Here is a 15300-nt window from a genome sequence, read left to right on the forward strand (position 1 = left end):
CTGCTACTGCTTAAACCAAATGCAGGGTGGGACGCTGAATCAGCTCTCGTACCAAGTGCGGCAGTCGAATCTGCCTTGTGTAATTAAAACACAAGAAACTTTCCTGGGGACCAAAGGCAGGGCACATACTTGAGACCATTATAAGAAAATAATAATTGTAGCTTTTACGTTTTGCGGTTTAAAATTATTTTAACACTGCAGGGCGTGTTGTCTTGTTCTCAGCAATAACAATAGCTGAGCCAGGGTTTCACTTTTATCGGTAGAAAGATATTGGATTCAATCATCCCTGCGTATTTTCAAGGGTAAAACAAGGACCAAAAAAAAAAAAAAAAAAACTCGAGGCCTAGAAGTATTCTGTTTTCCTTTGTAATGTTATTTTTTTTATAGGGTTAAACTCCAGTCATCTGTAATTTTTATATTTAGCGTAAGTACAACTTGACAGGTCTTAGAACGGTGGTCCTGGCAATAACGCATTGCACATAGATAATAACACATCTGTTCCGCAAAGTAAACAGTTCGAACGGAGCTTAAAACCTCAGGACGAAGTGGCCTGGGCTGGCCGTTTAGAAGTGGTCAGGGAGCTCAGAGCTTCGTGGGGAAGGTCTTCCCTCCCTCAGTGCAGAAGCTGGGTTTTACATGAAGTGCTTGTTTTGATTTGCACAGCAAAAGTTGCTAAAACTCTTTCAATGTCTGGTGCATGCTATCTACATTAAATGTGATAGAAAAATCATTTTTAAAAATGATTGTGTAATAGAATTTTTGAGTATATCAGGAGGGGTGCTAATTCATCAGCAGTAAAACGCATACAAGCAAGCAAACCTCTAAGAAATGAAGTAGGAATGGGCTGGGAACAGGTAGAATCACACATTTAATTCAGAAAACAGTTGACAGAATGACTCTTACATGCTTTTCCTATGTGCCTTTTTTATCTGCCTTCTGAAAATATTTTCACAGTCACATTTCTATTTCAATGTGAAAAATGCCTATTTTTCTGTACATTTAACAATGTCATAAACCAGGGGGCCACTTTTATCATCAAAGAAGCATTTTTAAAACTCTTCTTTCTTGGCCACTCCGAAGCATATGGAGTTCCTGGGCCAGGGATTGGATCTGAGCTGCAGTTGTGACCTATGCTACAGCCGCAGCAATACTGCATCCTTAACCCCACCGTTCCAGGCCAGGGATTGAACTTGCGTCCCAGCGCTCCCAAGACATTGCCAATCCCGTTGTGCCACAGAGAGCACCAAAGTAGCATTTTAAAAACAACTCATATTAAGTTTTTAAATTTCTGTCTTTATGATAGTCTTGGACAAAAATATTAAAAAATAGGGAGTTCCCACTGCGATGCTGTGTGTTAAGGCATTGCTGCAGCTGTGGCATAGGTCACAGTTGTGTCTCAGATTCGATCCCTGGCCTGGGAACTTCCATATGCCACAGGTGCAGCCAAAAATAAGAAAAAATAAATAAAAACCATGTATTATTTCAGAATAACGCTGTATACATTTTTTTCTAGCATCAGACTTACAGCTGCTGAATTTGTAGCACAATTTTCATTTTGACTTTGAAGTATAAAATAGTATGAACGTGTTTGTTGGGTTAGCCTTTTGATATCAGAAATAAAACAAAAAATAAAAATGAGGAGTTCCCGTTGTGGCGCAGCGGAAACGTATCCGACTAGGAACCATGAGGTTGCAGGTTTGATCCCTGGCCTCGCTCAGTGGGTTAAGGATCTGGTGTTGCCATGAGCTGTGGTGTAGGTCAAAGATAAGGCTCGGATCTGGCGTCCCTGTGGCTGTGGTGTAGGCCAGCAGCTATAGCTCCGATTAGACCCCTAGCCTGGGAACCTCCATATGCCTCAGGTGAGGCCCTAGAAAAGACAAAAGACAAAAAATAAATAAAATAAAATAAAATAAAAATGAGGGGATGGGAATTCCTGTCATGGTTAACAAATCCGACTAGTATCCCTGAGGACTCAGGTTCGATCCCTGGCCTCGCTCAGTGGATTAAGGATCCGGCATTGCCGTGAGCTGTGGTGTAGGTCACAAATGTGGCTCGGATCCCACGTTGCTGTGGCTGCAGTGTAAGCTGGCAGCTGTAGCTCCAATTGGACCCCTAGCCTGGGAACCTCCATATGCCGCAGGTGCAGCCCTAGAAAAGACAAAAAAAAAAAAAGAGAGAGAGGAATAAAGAGAATCTTTGTTTAAGAGTCTTCTTACTTGTGTTTAGATCTGCAGTCATCCCAGATTTGCATCAGAAATACCCATCGTATTTAACACATCACAAATTAGGTGAGGCATGAACCAGACGCAGGCTCTGTACCCACTTAGGTTTCCTTCTTAATTACTGTTTTGTGAATGATGAGTGTGTAAGACCAGGTGAAAGAATACGCTGATACTAAGTACCTGTTGCTTGCTGCTCTTTCCTTGCCACTTCGCCTGTTCAATCTGAGTAAGACAGAGTTTGGAGGAGGTTTGGGAAGATAGGCCTTATCATAGAGCTGACTTTTATCAGAACAATGATTAGCTGTTTGAGCTGACTGTTCTCCTGAACAATATTTTGGGTTAAAAAACGGTCTCCTTATGAAGTCCCACCAATGAGAACTGACGCTGTGTAATCATCGCTAGGAGTCCCACCCAGATTTCGCCCTGAATTCTTTTCCTCCCTGCCTCTCCTTGAGGGAGATGGCTGCAGGCAGGTGACAGCCACTGCTCTGGAGACAGGTGCCCATTTCAGAGAATGACAGTCACAGCTGCCCTTTGTCCCTAAACCATCCGTAATCCAGTTTACAGCTGGTCTAGGGGAAGCTGCGAGTGAACTCGGCACAAGATCTCTTCATTTCATTTCTTGGAGAAGCAGGAGCTGAAGCCTCCTTGGCCTTTAGGTTTTCAACAGGAAAAGGGCGCTGGATCGGGCCCTCAATTGGGCCCTCCAGACGCGGGCATGGTATCTCATGTCCCCCAGCCTCTATCGCCTAACTCAGTATCAAGCTACATCTTTCCCTGGCAGGGGACCTGGCCTGGCTGTTTGATAGGTGTTCCAGTTTCTGAATACCTTGATTGGCAATCATAAAATAACTGCAGTAATTAAATGTACGTATTTTATAGTGGTGGTCATTCAAGCGGCTTATTTGACAGGTTGCCAGTTTCTCACCCAGACCTCGCGTTGTTTTCCAAAGCACATGCAGATCTGTGCATTCACTGTGTAACCTTTTTAAACTTTAAATTGCGCAATATTACAACAAAAGTTATAGAAAGTTATAGAGGACAGTACACATACTCATATGCTCTCCGCCCCGCCTTTACTGTATTTGCTTTAGCTTTTATTTAAGAATAAAACCCTTGGAGTTCCCATCATGGCGCAGTGGTTAACAAATCCGACTAGGAGCCATGAGGTTGGGGGTTCGATCCCTGGCCTTGTTCAGTGGGTTAAGGATCCGGTGTTGCCATGAGCTGTGGTGTAGGTCGCAGATGAGGCTCAGATCCCCAGTTGCTGTGGCTCTGGCGTAGGCTGGCGGCTACAGCTCCGATTGGACCCCTAGCCTGGGAACCTCCCTATGCCGCCAGTGCGGCCCTGGAAAAAGACACACACACACACACACACACACACAAAAGAATAAAACTTTGCTTATGCAGTGAACTTGCCCTGCAGCCTCTCCCCAGGGGAATTCCTGCCCTGCTCTCAGAAGTAGTGGCTACCCGGAATTTGGCCTTTTTCTCTTTTCCAGATGACATTTATTTAGAAATGGTATGATTACTTTTTGTTGGTGGTAACAATTTGGGGATTTTTACAGTTTAACTTCATGATAATTATCGGTATGAGATGAAATATTTTTGTAGATCAGTCAATCAGTATTGTAGGTGAATCGTCTACAAATTTGGCATTTGATTTTATTTTTCAAGAGATGACCTACTTGGGATTAGGGGGGATGTTATCTTTGTTTTAAATGTTTTGAAGTTCTCAACCTTAACATGATTCAAAAGATCTTTTCTCACCGTTTTGCTAATAATAATAATAATAATACATTTTTAAAAGCCCTATTTCACTGAGTCTTTTAAAGCAGCATACTTCACAAAGGCCTCGAATCCAGCCTGATTTGTTAAAGATCCTGGAAATGGCCTCAATTTTAACTAGTTCTCTGTAGCTTAGAGGCTCTGACTCCAGTTTTGAATTAGAGGGTGGTAGGGAGTCATAATTTTCTTCATTTTAAGGAATTTTAAGAAAAACTGGCCTCATCTTAATATGGACCACGTCTCTCCTAATTCTTTCCCCAGCCTCTCAGTGCCCTGTGGATGCCCAGCTTGTCCGGGGAGGCAGCTGGGGGGAGGCCCAAAGGCCTGGCCAGTGCCTGGTTTGAGGGCTCTGTGTCCCCGTGAGCGCCTTCCTGGGTGGATTGCTGGTGCACAGACCCACTAAAGGAGGCCTCAGACTGGAAATACGGGGTTTGGCAGCCCTTTGGTCGCCTGTCCTCGCCTTTGTAACCCGACGATGGTCCCGTCCACCGCTGCGTAAATGCTGCCCAGTGTCCCCAGCGCTGCTCCCACCCTCTTTGCGGGAACATCTTGGGCCGGGCCGCCGTGAGCCCACGTTTCTCCTTCAGGAAACATCAGGGGATATTCACCAGCCTACTATCTTTCCGGCTCAGAAAGAGGAAGTTATTATAATCAGATCCTCGCAGTGCCTTTTAACTAAATCCGAGATGCCTTTTGCTTGTGGCTGTTAACTGCGTCTGTCTTGCTGTAGATTCGAGAGCCTTCAAATGCGCTGCATTCAGGCACCTGTGTTCTAAGTGCACCGCCTTTAAAAACGCAATGGAAGGGTTTTCACTTTGGTGGAGGCGGCAGCGGGGTTAATATCGATCCCTGCTTTCGGGGGGCCCAGCGCAACAGAAGGGGAGACCGCAGCGGGCCGGTAAGCCCTGCGAGCCTTCTGTCTCATTTGGCAGAAAAACACAGAACATAGGACAACAAAAGAAGGCTCCTTTCACCATAAAAATTCTTCCTCCCACCCACCCCTCTTCCCCAAAAAGGAGACTTAATTTTTCAGCTGCACGCAGTGATTTGGTGCTCACTCTTGCATTGAAACAGTTGCTGTCTGAACAGGCAGGAAACAGTTTTCTTTTAATTGCCGAAATCATTCGGAAGTGCTCTGTGCCCCGCTTCTATACAGCAGATGCCGTGCATTAATTGGCCTGCGTAGACGTGACCCAGGGTTCCTTGCAGCGGGCCCAGTTTTAGGCAGAGGGTTTAAATAGCTTATTTATTATTTTGTATAATCTGGCGCACATTATGTGCTCCTGCACGTGTCGTATTTCATGGTCTGCGGTTCCTGATGTCATGTGGGCTTCCAAACCCGTGTTTCTCTGGTAATGTACGAGCAGCAGGTAAGCTCAAAATACCATCCATCAGGAGCTAATTTTTTATCCAGATACTCCAATGACTGATGAACCTGTCTTTTGTGTGAATGTTTAGCGCAGGAGAAAGCCATATGCCACTGGCACCGTTTCCTACGCGATCCTTCCAGTTGCCGGAGAGCAGGCGTACAAGGGGGTCCCTCTGCGCCATTTATGGCCTCTTTCCTCTCTTTAAAGGAGAACACACCCTGAAACCAGCCCCGGTTGCGGGACAATGAAAGAGGGGAGGGGCCGGCTCAAAGGAAGTCTGACTCCCGCAATCATTTTCTTCATCAGAACTACGCCTGCACCCTCTTCGTAGGGAACCTTGTCTTCTTACTCCCCGTCTGTTCAAAACAGACCTTAGCCCATTAGAAGGGCCTCCCCTGTGTGGGGAGACCGCAGCTGTTACTGTGCAGCTCATCCCGTCCCCGCATCACCCCCGTTTCGTGGCTCTGAAGGATGAAATTGAGAAATGGAATACTGTGCAGTCATCCTTCACATCTCCAATTTTAGGCCTTTGCCATCATTTTCATGCTTTTATTCCAAACCAAATAACATTAGTGAGCAACACTACCTTCTGACGAGTATCGGGTACTGAGCACAGCTTTGGCGTGTGGGCCTGGGGGCTTCCTTGGTGGAGATCTCCTCCTCCCCCCCGCCCCCCGCCCCCGCACCTTCTTGGGCCTTTCTTCGCGCATTTGCAGTTTGAACGATACAAGTTGCCAAGTGCGTCCCGGTCTTTGCTTGTTTTCCCAGGGGGACACGTGCCGGGGAAGATTCTGGGGCTTTTCATCCTTGGGGAAGGAGTGAAGTGAACTTGGTAGAAGGGTGTTGGGGGCTTTAATCAGAAATAAGAAGTGGCTTTCGAATCATTAGCACAACAAAGCAGACTCTAAGCTTGAAGATAAAAGTCTCTGGGGAAAGAGTCCTCTGAAAATAAATGGAACTTGATAGATTTCCATATCATTTATAACTTCCCTTAATTACACTTGGAAGACTTGCCAGTAAAACTGGAAAATTGGCAGCCTTTATCCATTAGAGTCATTTTGCCGACCATGGCAAGCAGCTGGCTTTACTGGATTTTATTTCCCATCACTCACAATTAATCATCAGCTGGAGATGTCTGAAACTCTTCAGCCCAGAGTGGGGCCGGGTGACATTCGGGGCCCCGAACAGGCCAAAATATGCTGAGTAAATGGGCTCAGGGCCCTCCCCAGCTCCCTCGTCTTGGGCCGAGGCGGGGCTCCCGCTTAATGAGTGCACACCGATAATCGGATGCGAATGTGAACCTTGACCCCGTGTCAAAGGAGAGGACGCAATAAGCCGGATGAAAGATGCGGGATTCGGACCTCCAAACTTTCCACCAATTAGACGGGGCGCGGAGGAGAACATCAGGCTGACTAGGTTTATCGAAGAGACTTGCCAGGCTTGTGACCATTTTGTAAGGCCCACGGCGGGGACATCCTGTCACAATCATTAAGCCTCTGTGGGCTGGTTCACTGGAGTGTAGGGCGCGCGCAGATCCTCGCCGGCCAGGCCGCAGCGCTGTCGCAGGGCGCTGATGTGGCGGCCCCTCTCCGCTCACCAGCCCGGCCTTGGCCGGCCGGGGATCCGGGGGAGCCTGGGAGGGGCAGGGGCTTCCAGACTGGAAGGCGGAGGCCGAGGTGTCCTCCCGCTTATCGCTTATCGTGGGAACCGCGCCGGTGGGCCCAGCAGGTGGGCGAGCAGCGCCCGCAGCAGCGTTGGAGGTTCCCAGGCTGGGGGTTGAATGGGAGCGACAGCTGCCGGCCTGCACCACAGCATCGCCAGATCCGAGCCACATCTGTGACCTACACCGCAGCAGTGCTGGATTCTAAACCCAGGAGCAAGGCCAGGGATCAAACCCGAATCCTCGTGGATACTCGTTGAGTTCGAACCCTGCTGAGCCGCAATGGGAACTCCCTAAATCAGAGGCTTTGTGTTTCTGAAGCACGACTGGGGACCTACCACTGGCTGCCGCCTGCGTCACCCTCGCTCTGAGCACACAGAGCTGCCAGGGCAGTGGAGCCCCAGAAACTTGCTGCCTACCCCCCGCTGCCCCCAGGCTCCCAGGCCCTGATCTCACCTCCACTGTGGCCAGCTGTCCTTCTGTGAGCTTCTTATGGGTGTCATTGTCACTTTGGCCTCTGGCCTCTTGGGGCCACCATTTGGGAATCTCCCAGGTGCACTGGTTTCTTTTTTGCAGTCGCATTTTAGCTGCGAATTCACTTCTTCCAGGATCCCATAAAGCAGCAGCGAGGGGTGCCGTTGGGCCAGCAGTGCCAAGCGTGGGCTGAGCAGAGAACAAGTTCCTGCCGTGGAGAGAAGCCGGCGGGACCGGGGATGGGGAGATGGCTCTGAGGGCCCTGGGCTCCCCCACGCCGGTCGAGGAAGTGCCGATGTGGAGGGCGCTTTTGAGGCAGGCGCTCCCAGCTCCCTGCCACGGGCCCTGGCCTGTCTGTGCAGGAAGGGGCTACCAACACCCAAAGGCGGCGAGCCGGTCCCTGGTGGGGAGTGGGCTTCCACAGCTGAGATTCAGATCTGTTTCTCAGAAAGCCCGGGCCCAGGAGCCCTGCCTGCAGGTGGGATGTGGTTGTGCGAGGCCGGCTCTGGACCCTCGGCCTCTGTCCCAGAGACATGATCTGGGCCCGCCAGGGTTTTGCTCCTGGGGCGAAATGGCAGGTGCCACTTCTGGGGACTGGCCCTCCTCCCATCTCGCCTGGTCCCTGCCTGCCTTAGAAAAGAGAGCAGGAGTTCCCGTTGTGGCGCAGTGGTTAATGAATCCAACTAGGAACCGTGAGGTTTCGGGTTCGATCCCTGTCCTTGCTCAGTTGGGTTGGGGAACCGGTGTTGCCGTGAGCTGTGGTGTGGGTCGCAGACGTGGCTTGGATCCCGCGTTGCTGTGGCTGCGGTGTAGGCCGGTGGCTACAGCTCCAATTGGACCCCTAGCCTGGGAAGCTCCATATGCCACGACCCCAATGCTGGAGGCCTGGCCATCCCGTCACCCTGGCCGGAGCTGCCCTCACTGCTGTCCCTCTGTTTTGAAGAGTGGCCCCCACAGCTGAGGCTCCACTCTCTGGAAGCCAGGTGCCAGGTGACCATGAGTCACAAAGGGCTACGAGCACTGTGCGGAAGCCCAGCTCTCTGGCGCAGTGTCGCCTCTGTGCCAGCACCGAAGCTTTGGCATCCCTTCCCTGCCTATATTTCTGTGCCAGGAAAAAGCAGCCCACCACCTGACCAGCGGAGGAGAGGAATGCGTGGGGCCCAGTCAGTCCCCATGCCAGCGAGACAGCTTGTGCGGCGCGGGGGCCCGGGAGGGGGGGCTCAGGGAGCGTCTGGGGATTTCAGGAAGAAACTCCTCCAGGCTCTCCCACGGCATGGGACGGGAGCAAGTGTCCAGGCACCCCACGGCAGGATGCCCTGCAGCATCCCACATAGCCGGGTGCCCCAGGACGTTCCAATCTCCCATTTCTTCTTCCTCCTCCTCTTCCTCTTTTTGTCTTTATAGAGACACACCCACGGCATATGGAAGTTCCCAGGCTCAGGGTCAAGTTGGAGCTGTAGCCGCTGGCCTGCACCACAGCCACAGCAACGCCAGATCTGAGCCAAGGTCTGCGATGTACACCACAGCTCAGGGCAATGCTGGATGCTTAACCCGTTGAGTGAAGCCAGGGATGGAACCTGCGTCCTCATGGATACTAGTCGAGGGGAGTTCATTACTGCTGAGCCCCAGTGGGAGCTCCCATCCTCCCATTTTTGACTGTGATGCCCTTTTACACAAAGACAGAAGAAGAATCCAGCCTGGCTCCTGGCTGCTTACCCATCAAGGGCAGAGAAAGGAGACCACATAGAAGGGCCCTCCGTCACAGCTGAGCCCTGGTGCTGGTGGTGGCAGGGGGAGTCCCAGGCTTTACCCCCGGAGTCTTACACCCAGCTCCGCCTGGATTTCCCTCCTCACGGAAGGCCAGCCAGCACCCCTGGGAGCTATGGGTCTCTTTGCAAGGAATGGGCGGAATCTGGAAATCGCTCCATGGGGCCTGTCCAGGAGCCACTGGTTGTCACTGCTGGGTGTGTCTCGCAAAGGCCGAGACAGTGGTCCCCGTGGCCTGGATGCTTGGCTGTTGTCCCCAGCTTCCCAGGGCTACAGACAAAACCCCCAGGTTTTGGTAACAGCTTTACTGAGATACAGTTCACATACAGGTCACGCCTTTAAAGTGTCCACTTCAGGGGGTGTTCTCTGTTCGCAGAATTGTGCGCCCATCCGCGCAGTCAGTCTTAGAACATTTCACCACGCCCGAGAAGCCCTGTGCCCATCCGCAATCACGCCCCTCTCCCCCTTGGCCCCTGGAAACCACAGATCCTTCCGTCTGCAGAGATGTGCCGGTTCTTGACACTTGATATAAGTGGAAGACATTCCATTTTGTGCCACATCTGTGGCAAAGGCAGATGCAGAGATTCCCAGGAAGGCCCCACCTCCATGGCCTCCATCCTCCAACATCAGGGATGTTCTTCTCTCAAGAGCTTGACGGTAGAAGGGCGGCCTTTTTCCTTCAAGGTGAACTTGAAGGATGAAGCGGCAGAGGCCGTTGCTGCTGTCCGGGTAACAGGTCAGCACATTTAACAAAGACTCTCCCAGCGGCTTCCCGCTTGCATGGCGTTGCAGAAGGAGAAGGCCTTCAAAATGGCTCTCCACTTTTTCGTTTGTTTTCCAGGTAGCAGAGGGTCAGGAGATTTGTGTGATTGAAGCCATGAAGATGCAGAACAGTATGACAGCTGGGAAAACTGGCAAGGTATGTCCCCAAGTTCCTGCCAACCCACACCACTGGGACAGTTAGGCCTCAGAGGGACGGCGAGGGGGGTCTCCCAGCCTATCGGAGCCCCTTCCCTCTGCATCCATGTGACCTATGGGCCTTCCAGGACAGTCTGTGTGACGTCCAGGAGTCAAAGAACCGTTGTTTTTCACCTCAATGTCTTTCAAATTAAGGGGTCTTTAATTTTTAATGTTTACATCTGTCTCGGAGGCAGTTAGTTATCTGAGGCTTAGGTGACACAGCGGGAAATGGTTTTCGAGACTGCAAAAACTGATGCAACCCTTCAAGATAATTTCTCCACTAAGAGAACAATTCAGTTTTAGATCAAGAGGAGCTGAGTCTCACATACACACGTGGGACTTAACAGCTTGGCGGGGGGGGGGGGAAGGGAAGATGTATTAGTGCTGAAATTTGTCAGAAGTGAAACTTCTGAAATGCATTTTCTCATTGAAGACAATAGCAAAGTCCTTTTGGGCAATAACTTCATTATTCTTCCTGTGACTAAAAAGACATCCTTTGTGGCAGAATGATCCTTGTCTGAAGGATGCTTTGGTTTGGGAGTCGTGCACAGAGGAGCAAGGCGAGGTGGACGACTGGGATGGGGACAGTAGCACAGGCTGGCTGTGTCCTGTGCAGTGGCCACACTTGCGAAGCCAGAGAGCCTTGGGGACGTAGTTGTCTTGGTGGAGAGGTACTGTCAGCTGACAGTGAGGTGTGTGCCTCAGAGAAAAAGAAACGAACCGATGCTCGGAGAACAGGCCAAGGGGGCTGCCCAGTCTGGCCCCACCGGGGAGGGCGGAGGCCCTGCGGGCGGCCCGGCTGGCAGGGGCATCAGACAGCTGCACCCAGTCACCTCGGGGCTCGGGAGAGGAGCTTGGCATGATTTTCAGCCTTCTGGGAATCCTGCTTTCTGCATCTGATTACTTTTAAGAAGTGAACAAGAAAACTTTGATTTCTGCCCGTGTAAAAATTGTTCTGTTGGTTCCTTGGGGCTAGTTAACGTTTGTGCTGCATTAGTGTCGTGAGATTTGTGATGAGAACTCGGCCTCATTTGGGGGACCCAGAATATACGTCAGATGCACGCCAGGGGCCAGTGTGCTGGACTGAGGCCCTGCTGCAAAGATGAATGTGGCCTCAGCTCCCCGAAGGAGCCGGAGCCCACCCGCCGCGTGGTTTATGTCCCTGGGGTCCGTGTCTCATGGGAGCCCAGCTGCTCTCAGGGCCTTGATGGGCTCTGGGTGGCCTTGCACACTGGCCCTGCCTGGTCAGCTGGAGTCCCTCGGTGCATCCGCCCCCACAGAGCCCAGGGGAGCAGCCCTGAGAGCCTGCATCCGGCGGTTCTTCCTCCGAGAGACCAGTTTTCCTCCCATTCACAGTACGCAGACCCTCTGCTCTGCAGAGGAGAGGGGAAGGGAGCGGGCCACAGCCCACCCCAAGCTCATGTCGGAGCCGCCAGTCCCCTCTGACGGGCGCCCTCCAGCCCAGTGTTCCGGCTGGGCAAGGATGCTGAGGTTGCTGCTTCCTAGTCTAGGCAGTAATTTTTACTCTCCCCTCTCTGTTTAACTCAAGGTGAAATCGGTGCATTGTAAAGCTGGAGACACAGTTGGAGAAGGCGATCTGCTTGTGGAACTGGAATGAAGTATTTATAGCCTTTCCGTCATCACCCCATTTAATTAGCCATTTGTATTAGAATTCTTTCACACTCGATTTATCCAGGCGTTCCGCAGCGACGCCCCGTGCAGCAGATTTTACACGGCCATATTTATTCCACATATAGTCAAAACCAACGTTCTGCCAAAAAAATCACCAACGGAAATTTTTATTGATATAAATACTTGTACATATGATTTGTACTTCTGCTGTGAGATTTCCTAGTGTCAAAATTAAATCAATAAAACTGAGCATTTGTCTAAATATTAGTTTGCCCTTTTTTTGAATGAAGACAATGTACATAAGAGGCTATGGGCTGTGCCAGTAGACTTTGAATACTAGCATTTTGTTGGGATCCTTTTAAGAATTTTATATAAATCCCAGTTCTTTGCTTTCGGTTTCACTAAGTTCGCATTTGCCTCCTTATAATCTGATTCCTGCCCCATCCTGCTTGAGGACCTAACTCCGCCTGCACTTGTTCGTAAGCTCCTGGAGCCCGTACAGCGCAGATGCTGGTTTTGGAAACCCCACCTCTGCAGCTCTGACGGTGAGTCCTTGGGTCCCCATCCCAGGGCCTTGGAGCGGGCACCACTCAGGGCTCCCTTGGCCCAGCAGCGGCGGGTGGGGCCGCCACAGCTCATCAGCTGATACCCATCCTCGCCTTTCTGGGTTTCTGTGAAGCGAGTTTCCAGTTAAGAAAACGCCTAAAAATAACAATCCTGTTTTTGTGCCAGATGCAGTTAGTGATCAGAGTCTACCATTAAGCTGAAGAGTAAGTGAGCTCCCCCGACGGAGACGAGGTTACTCAGGATCAGCAGCTGCATTTTCATTTGGTTCTGAAATTCTTAGAATACATCTTGTATTTGGCTGGTAAGTAAGCAGAGGCCAAGTCGTGCGCTGGTTGGAATCTACGCTGACAGATTATCAGATGGAGGTGGGTAGTAATTGGTACTTGGTGCTTTGCTAAAATTATTTTAAGTGCTGTTTGTATCTGGAAACTAAGCTTTCTGTCAGGCCTGAAGAACAAATTACTAATGTGTTGGTTCTTCTTTGAAAGGCCCACCCCCAAATGCCGCTCCCTGGGAGCAGGGAGAGCGCCTGGCACTGGGCTCCCCGAGCCTCTGTCTGAAAAAGGGTCATCGGCTGCTCTGCCAGCACGGGGGGTGCTTGTTATTTTGCCAGATTAGAATGAAAAGAACCCTCTACCATAGAGTTCTGATTGTAGCGCAGTGGAAACGATTCTGACTAGGAACCATGAGGTTGCGTGTTCAGTTCCTGGCCTTGCCCACTGGCTTAAGGATCCAGCGTTGCCGTGAGCTGTAGTGTAGGTCGCAGACACGGCCCGGGTCGGCTGTGGCTATGGTGTGTGGAGGCTGGCGGCTACAGCTCCGATTAGACCCCTAGCCTGGGAAGCTCCATATGCCGTGGGCGCGGCCCTAAAAAGACAAAAGGCAAAAAAAGAAAAGAATCCTCTACCAAATAAGTAGACTCAAAAAGAGGACCAACGACAGCACCAATATTTTAATTTTCTACAACATCTGGTTTTATTTTAAATGATCATCTTGAATAATCTGCAGAAAGGTGATCTGACAATTATGAAGAGTAGTGTAATACTCAAAACGACTCTAGAAGACAGTACAGCAGGTTGTGAGGTTCTTTTATTACACCGAGACATCTAAAATCAGCTTTTAAAATTTTTTTCTCAGGGCTACGGGTCTGAATCAATACAGCAGGGCTGCTGAAATCTAGCTGCCACACAAAGTCTTACATTCACTTTAAATGTTATCTTCAGATTAAAGCAAAGCAGGAAAAAACACGTTAAGAAAAGCACGATAACATGAGTTTTCAAAATGTCAGGAGAATTAAAATCCTGAATTTTTTTCATCGGGTACATTCAAGCCCATGATGCTCTTTAAACAGCAAGCAATCAAGCAGCAGGAGCCAGACAGATTTCAGGAAACAATCTTATCAATATATCAATCAAAATTATTTGGGAAATCGGCTGCCATTGCAAAAGATCCACCACCACCCCCGCCCCACGAACAGGTAAGAGTTTTGCAAATGTTTCAAAGGGCGTTAGGGGGCTTTGGCACTGAGTTGCAGCCCCGCCGAGGTCTGTAACCGTCGGGCTCTGGGTCCCCTGCTACTGAACCCCTGCACTTCTCATCTGCTTTCCCGCGGGTTGTAGCGCAGCCCGTGCTCCCCCTGCGAGTCGTAATCATCGAGGTGCGGGAGCTGGAGCCATTCGGGCGGGTAGGTGGCCGTGCTGTACGCGAAGCACTGCACGGTCCCGCCGGCCGGCCCCTCCACGGCGACCGTCAGCAGGGTGCGCTGGTACATGTCCGGGCAGCCTTCGAACTCATCCAGGAAGCGCAGCATCTGCTCGTCCACGGCATAGACCTCCCCGGCCACGCAGCGGCCGTGCCCTGGCAGCTGCAGCAGCCACGGGATGTTGTGCTCCCCCGCGATCACCAGCGGGTACGGCTCCAGCGTGCGGGCCCGGCCCCGGAGGGTGGCGCGCCCGTGGGCGCCGTCCAGCAGCACCCGGTGGTTGGGCTGGCCCGTCTTCAGGGTCCCGTACACGAACACGTGGGCCATGCGGCCGCCGCTGCGGAACAGAAACCAAGGCCGTCAGGTGTCTCGCGCCCCGACCCCGTGGGAAGCTCCGAGGGCGCCCCCCACCCCCGCCCCAGAGCCCGCTAAGCCCGACCAACCCCCTTTCCAGACATTTCTCCGGAAGAGGGCTCCGTTTGAGAACACGCCTGTCGGATGCCACATCCAGGCCTGGCATCAAGCCCTGCAGACCTGGGGTTTTGCAGAGCAGTTCATTCTCAGTCTTTTTAAAAGGGCTTTAAGTGATAAATATTTAGAAAAACAGAAATAGTGATAAGCAAATAGGATCGTCCATATGTATATACAACACGCATACACATGGACACACACACACACCATCACCGGGAATCCGCTACCACAGAGCACTCCCGGCTCAGAACTCACTTCCATTCTGGTCCCGCACGACCTGGCGAAACCTCGACTGCACCTTTCACTGTTTCTTCTTCAAGGTCCCTGAGGATAATGACGCCGCCCTGTGACTGTGACTCAGCACAGCGACCTTGGCTCCCGCCAGAAGGTAAGTATCTACCTCTCCCCTGGGTCTGGGACACAGATGGTTACCTAAGGGACCAAGGTGATTTAAGAGTGACTCAAACAGAACTGGAAAGTTCAACAGCTGGGCCCCTCCTCCAGCCTGGCATCTCGCTGCCCCGGGCCTGTCAGACACGGCGGGGCCGGCCCTGCTGTGCCCAGAGGGCTCTGCCACCCTCTTTGCCAAGTCGCCTGGCCAAGGGGCCCTCGCTTGAAGGGGTCACCCCTAACTCACAGGGCCTTACTTACAGTCTGGGGGGCTGTGCCTCGCCCTGCCCCACCCCT

The 15300-nt window shown here is 51.3% G+C and overlaps 2 protein-coding genes across 3 annotated transcripts in view; one reads left to right on the forward strand and one right to left on the reverse strand.

Moving 5' to 3' along the window:
- Positions 1-12135, forward strand: part of PCCA (propionyl-CoA carboxylase subunit alpha) — a 363296-nt gene extending 351161 nt beyond the window's left edge. For both annotated transcript variants that reach the window (XM_047756486.1, XM_047756487.1), the window contains 2 exons: positions 10123-10200; positions 11791-12135. In XM_047756486.1, coding sequence (XP_047612442.1) covers positions 10123-10200; positions 11791-11859 — 147 coding nt within the window. In that variant the 3' untranslated portion in view covers positions 11860-12135. The remainder of the gene's footprint in view (positions 1-10122; positions 10201-11790) is intronic.
- A 1253-nt stretch (positions 12136-13388) lies between these two features.
- Positions 13389-15300, reverse strand: part of GGACT (gamma-glutamylamine cyclotransferase) — a 61036-nt gene continuing 59124 nt past the window's right edge. The window contains exon 3 of the mRNA XM_047755938.1: positions 13389-14479. Within this exon, the coding sequence (XP_047611894.1) occupies positions 14035-14469 (435 nt within the window). The 5' untranslated portion in view covers positions 14470-14479 and the 3' untranslated portion in view covers positions 13389-14034. The remainder of the gene's footprint in view (positions 14480-15300) is intronic.

The sequence above is a fragment of the Phacochoerus africanus genome, chromosome 13 (genome assembly GCF_016906955.1).
Source record: "Phacochoerus africanus isolate WHEZ1 chromosome 13, ROS_Pafr_v1, whole genome shotgun sequence".
In the NCBI taxonomy this organism is placed as follows: domain Eukaryota; kingdom Metazoa; phylum Chordata; class Mammalia; order Artiodactyla; family Suidae; genus Phacochoerus; species Phacochoerus africanus.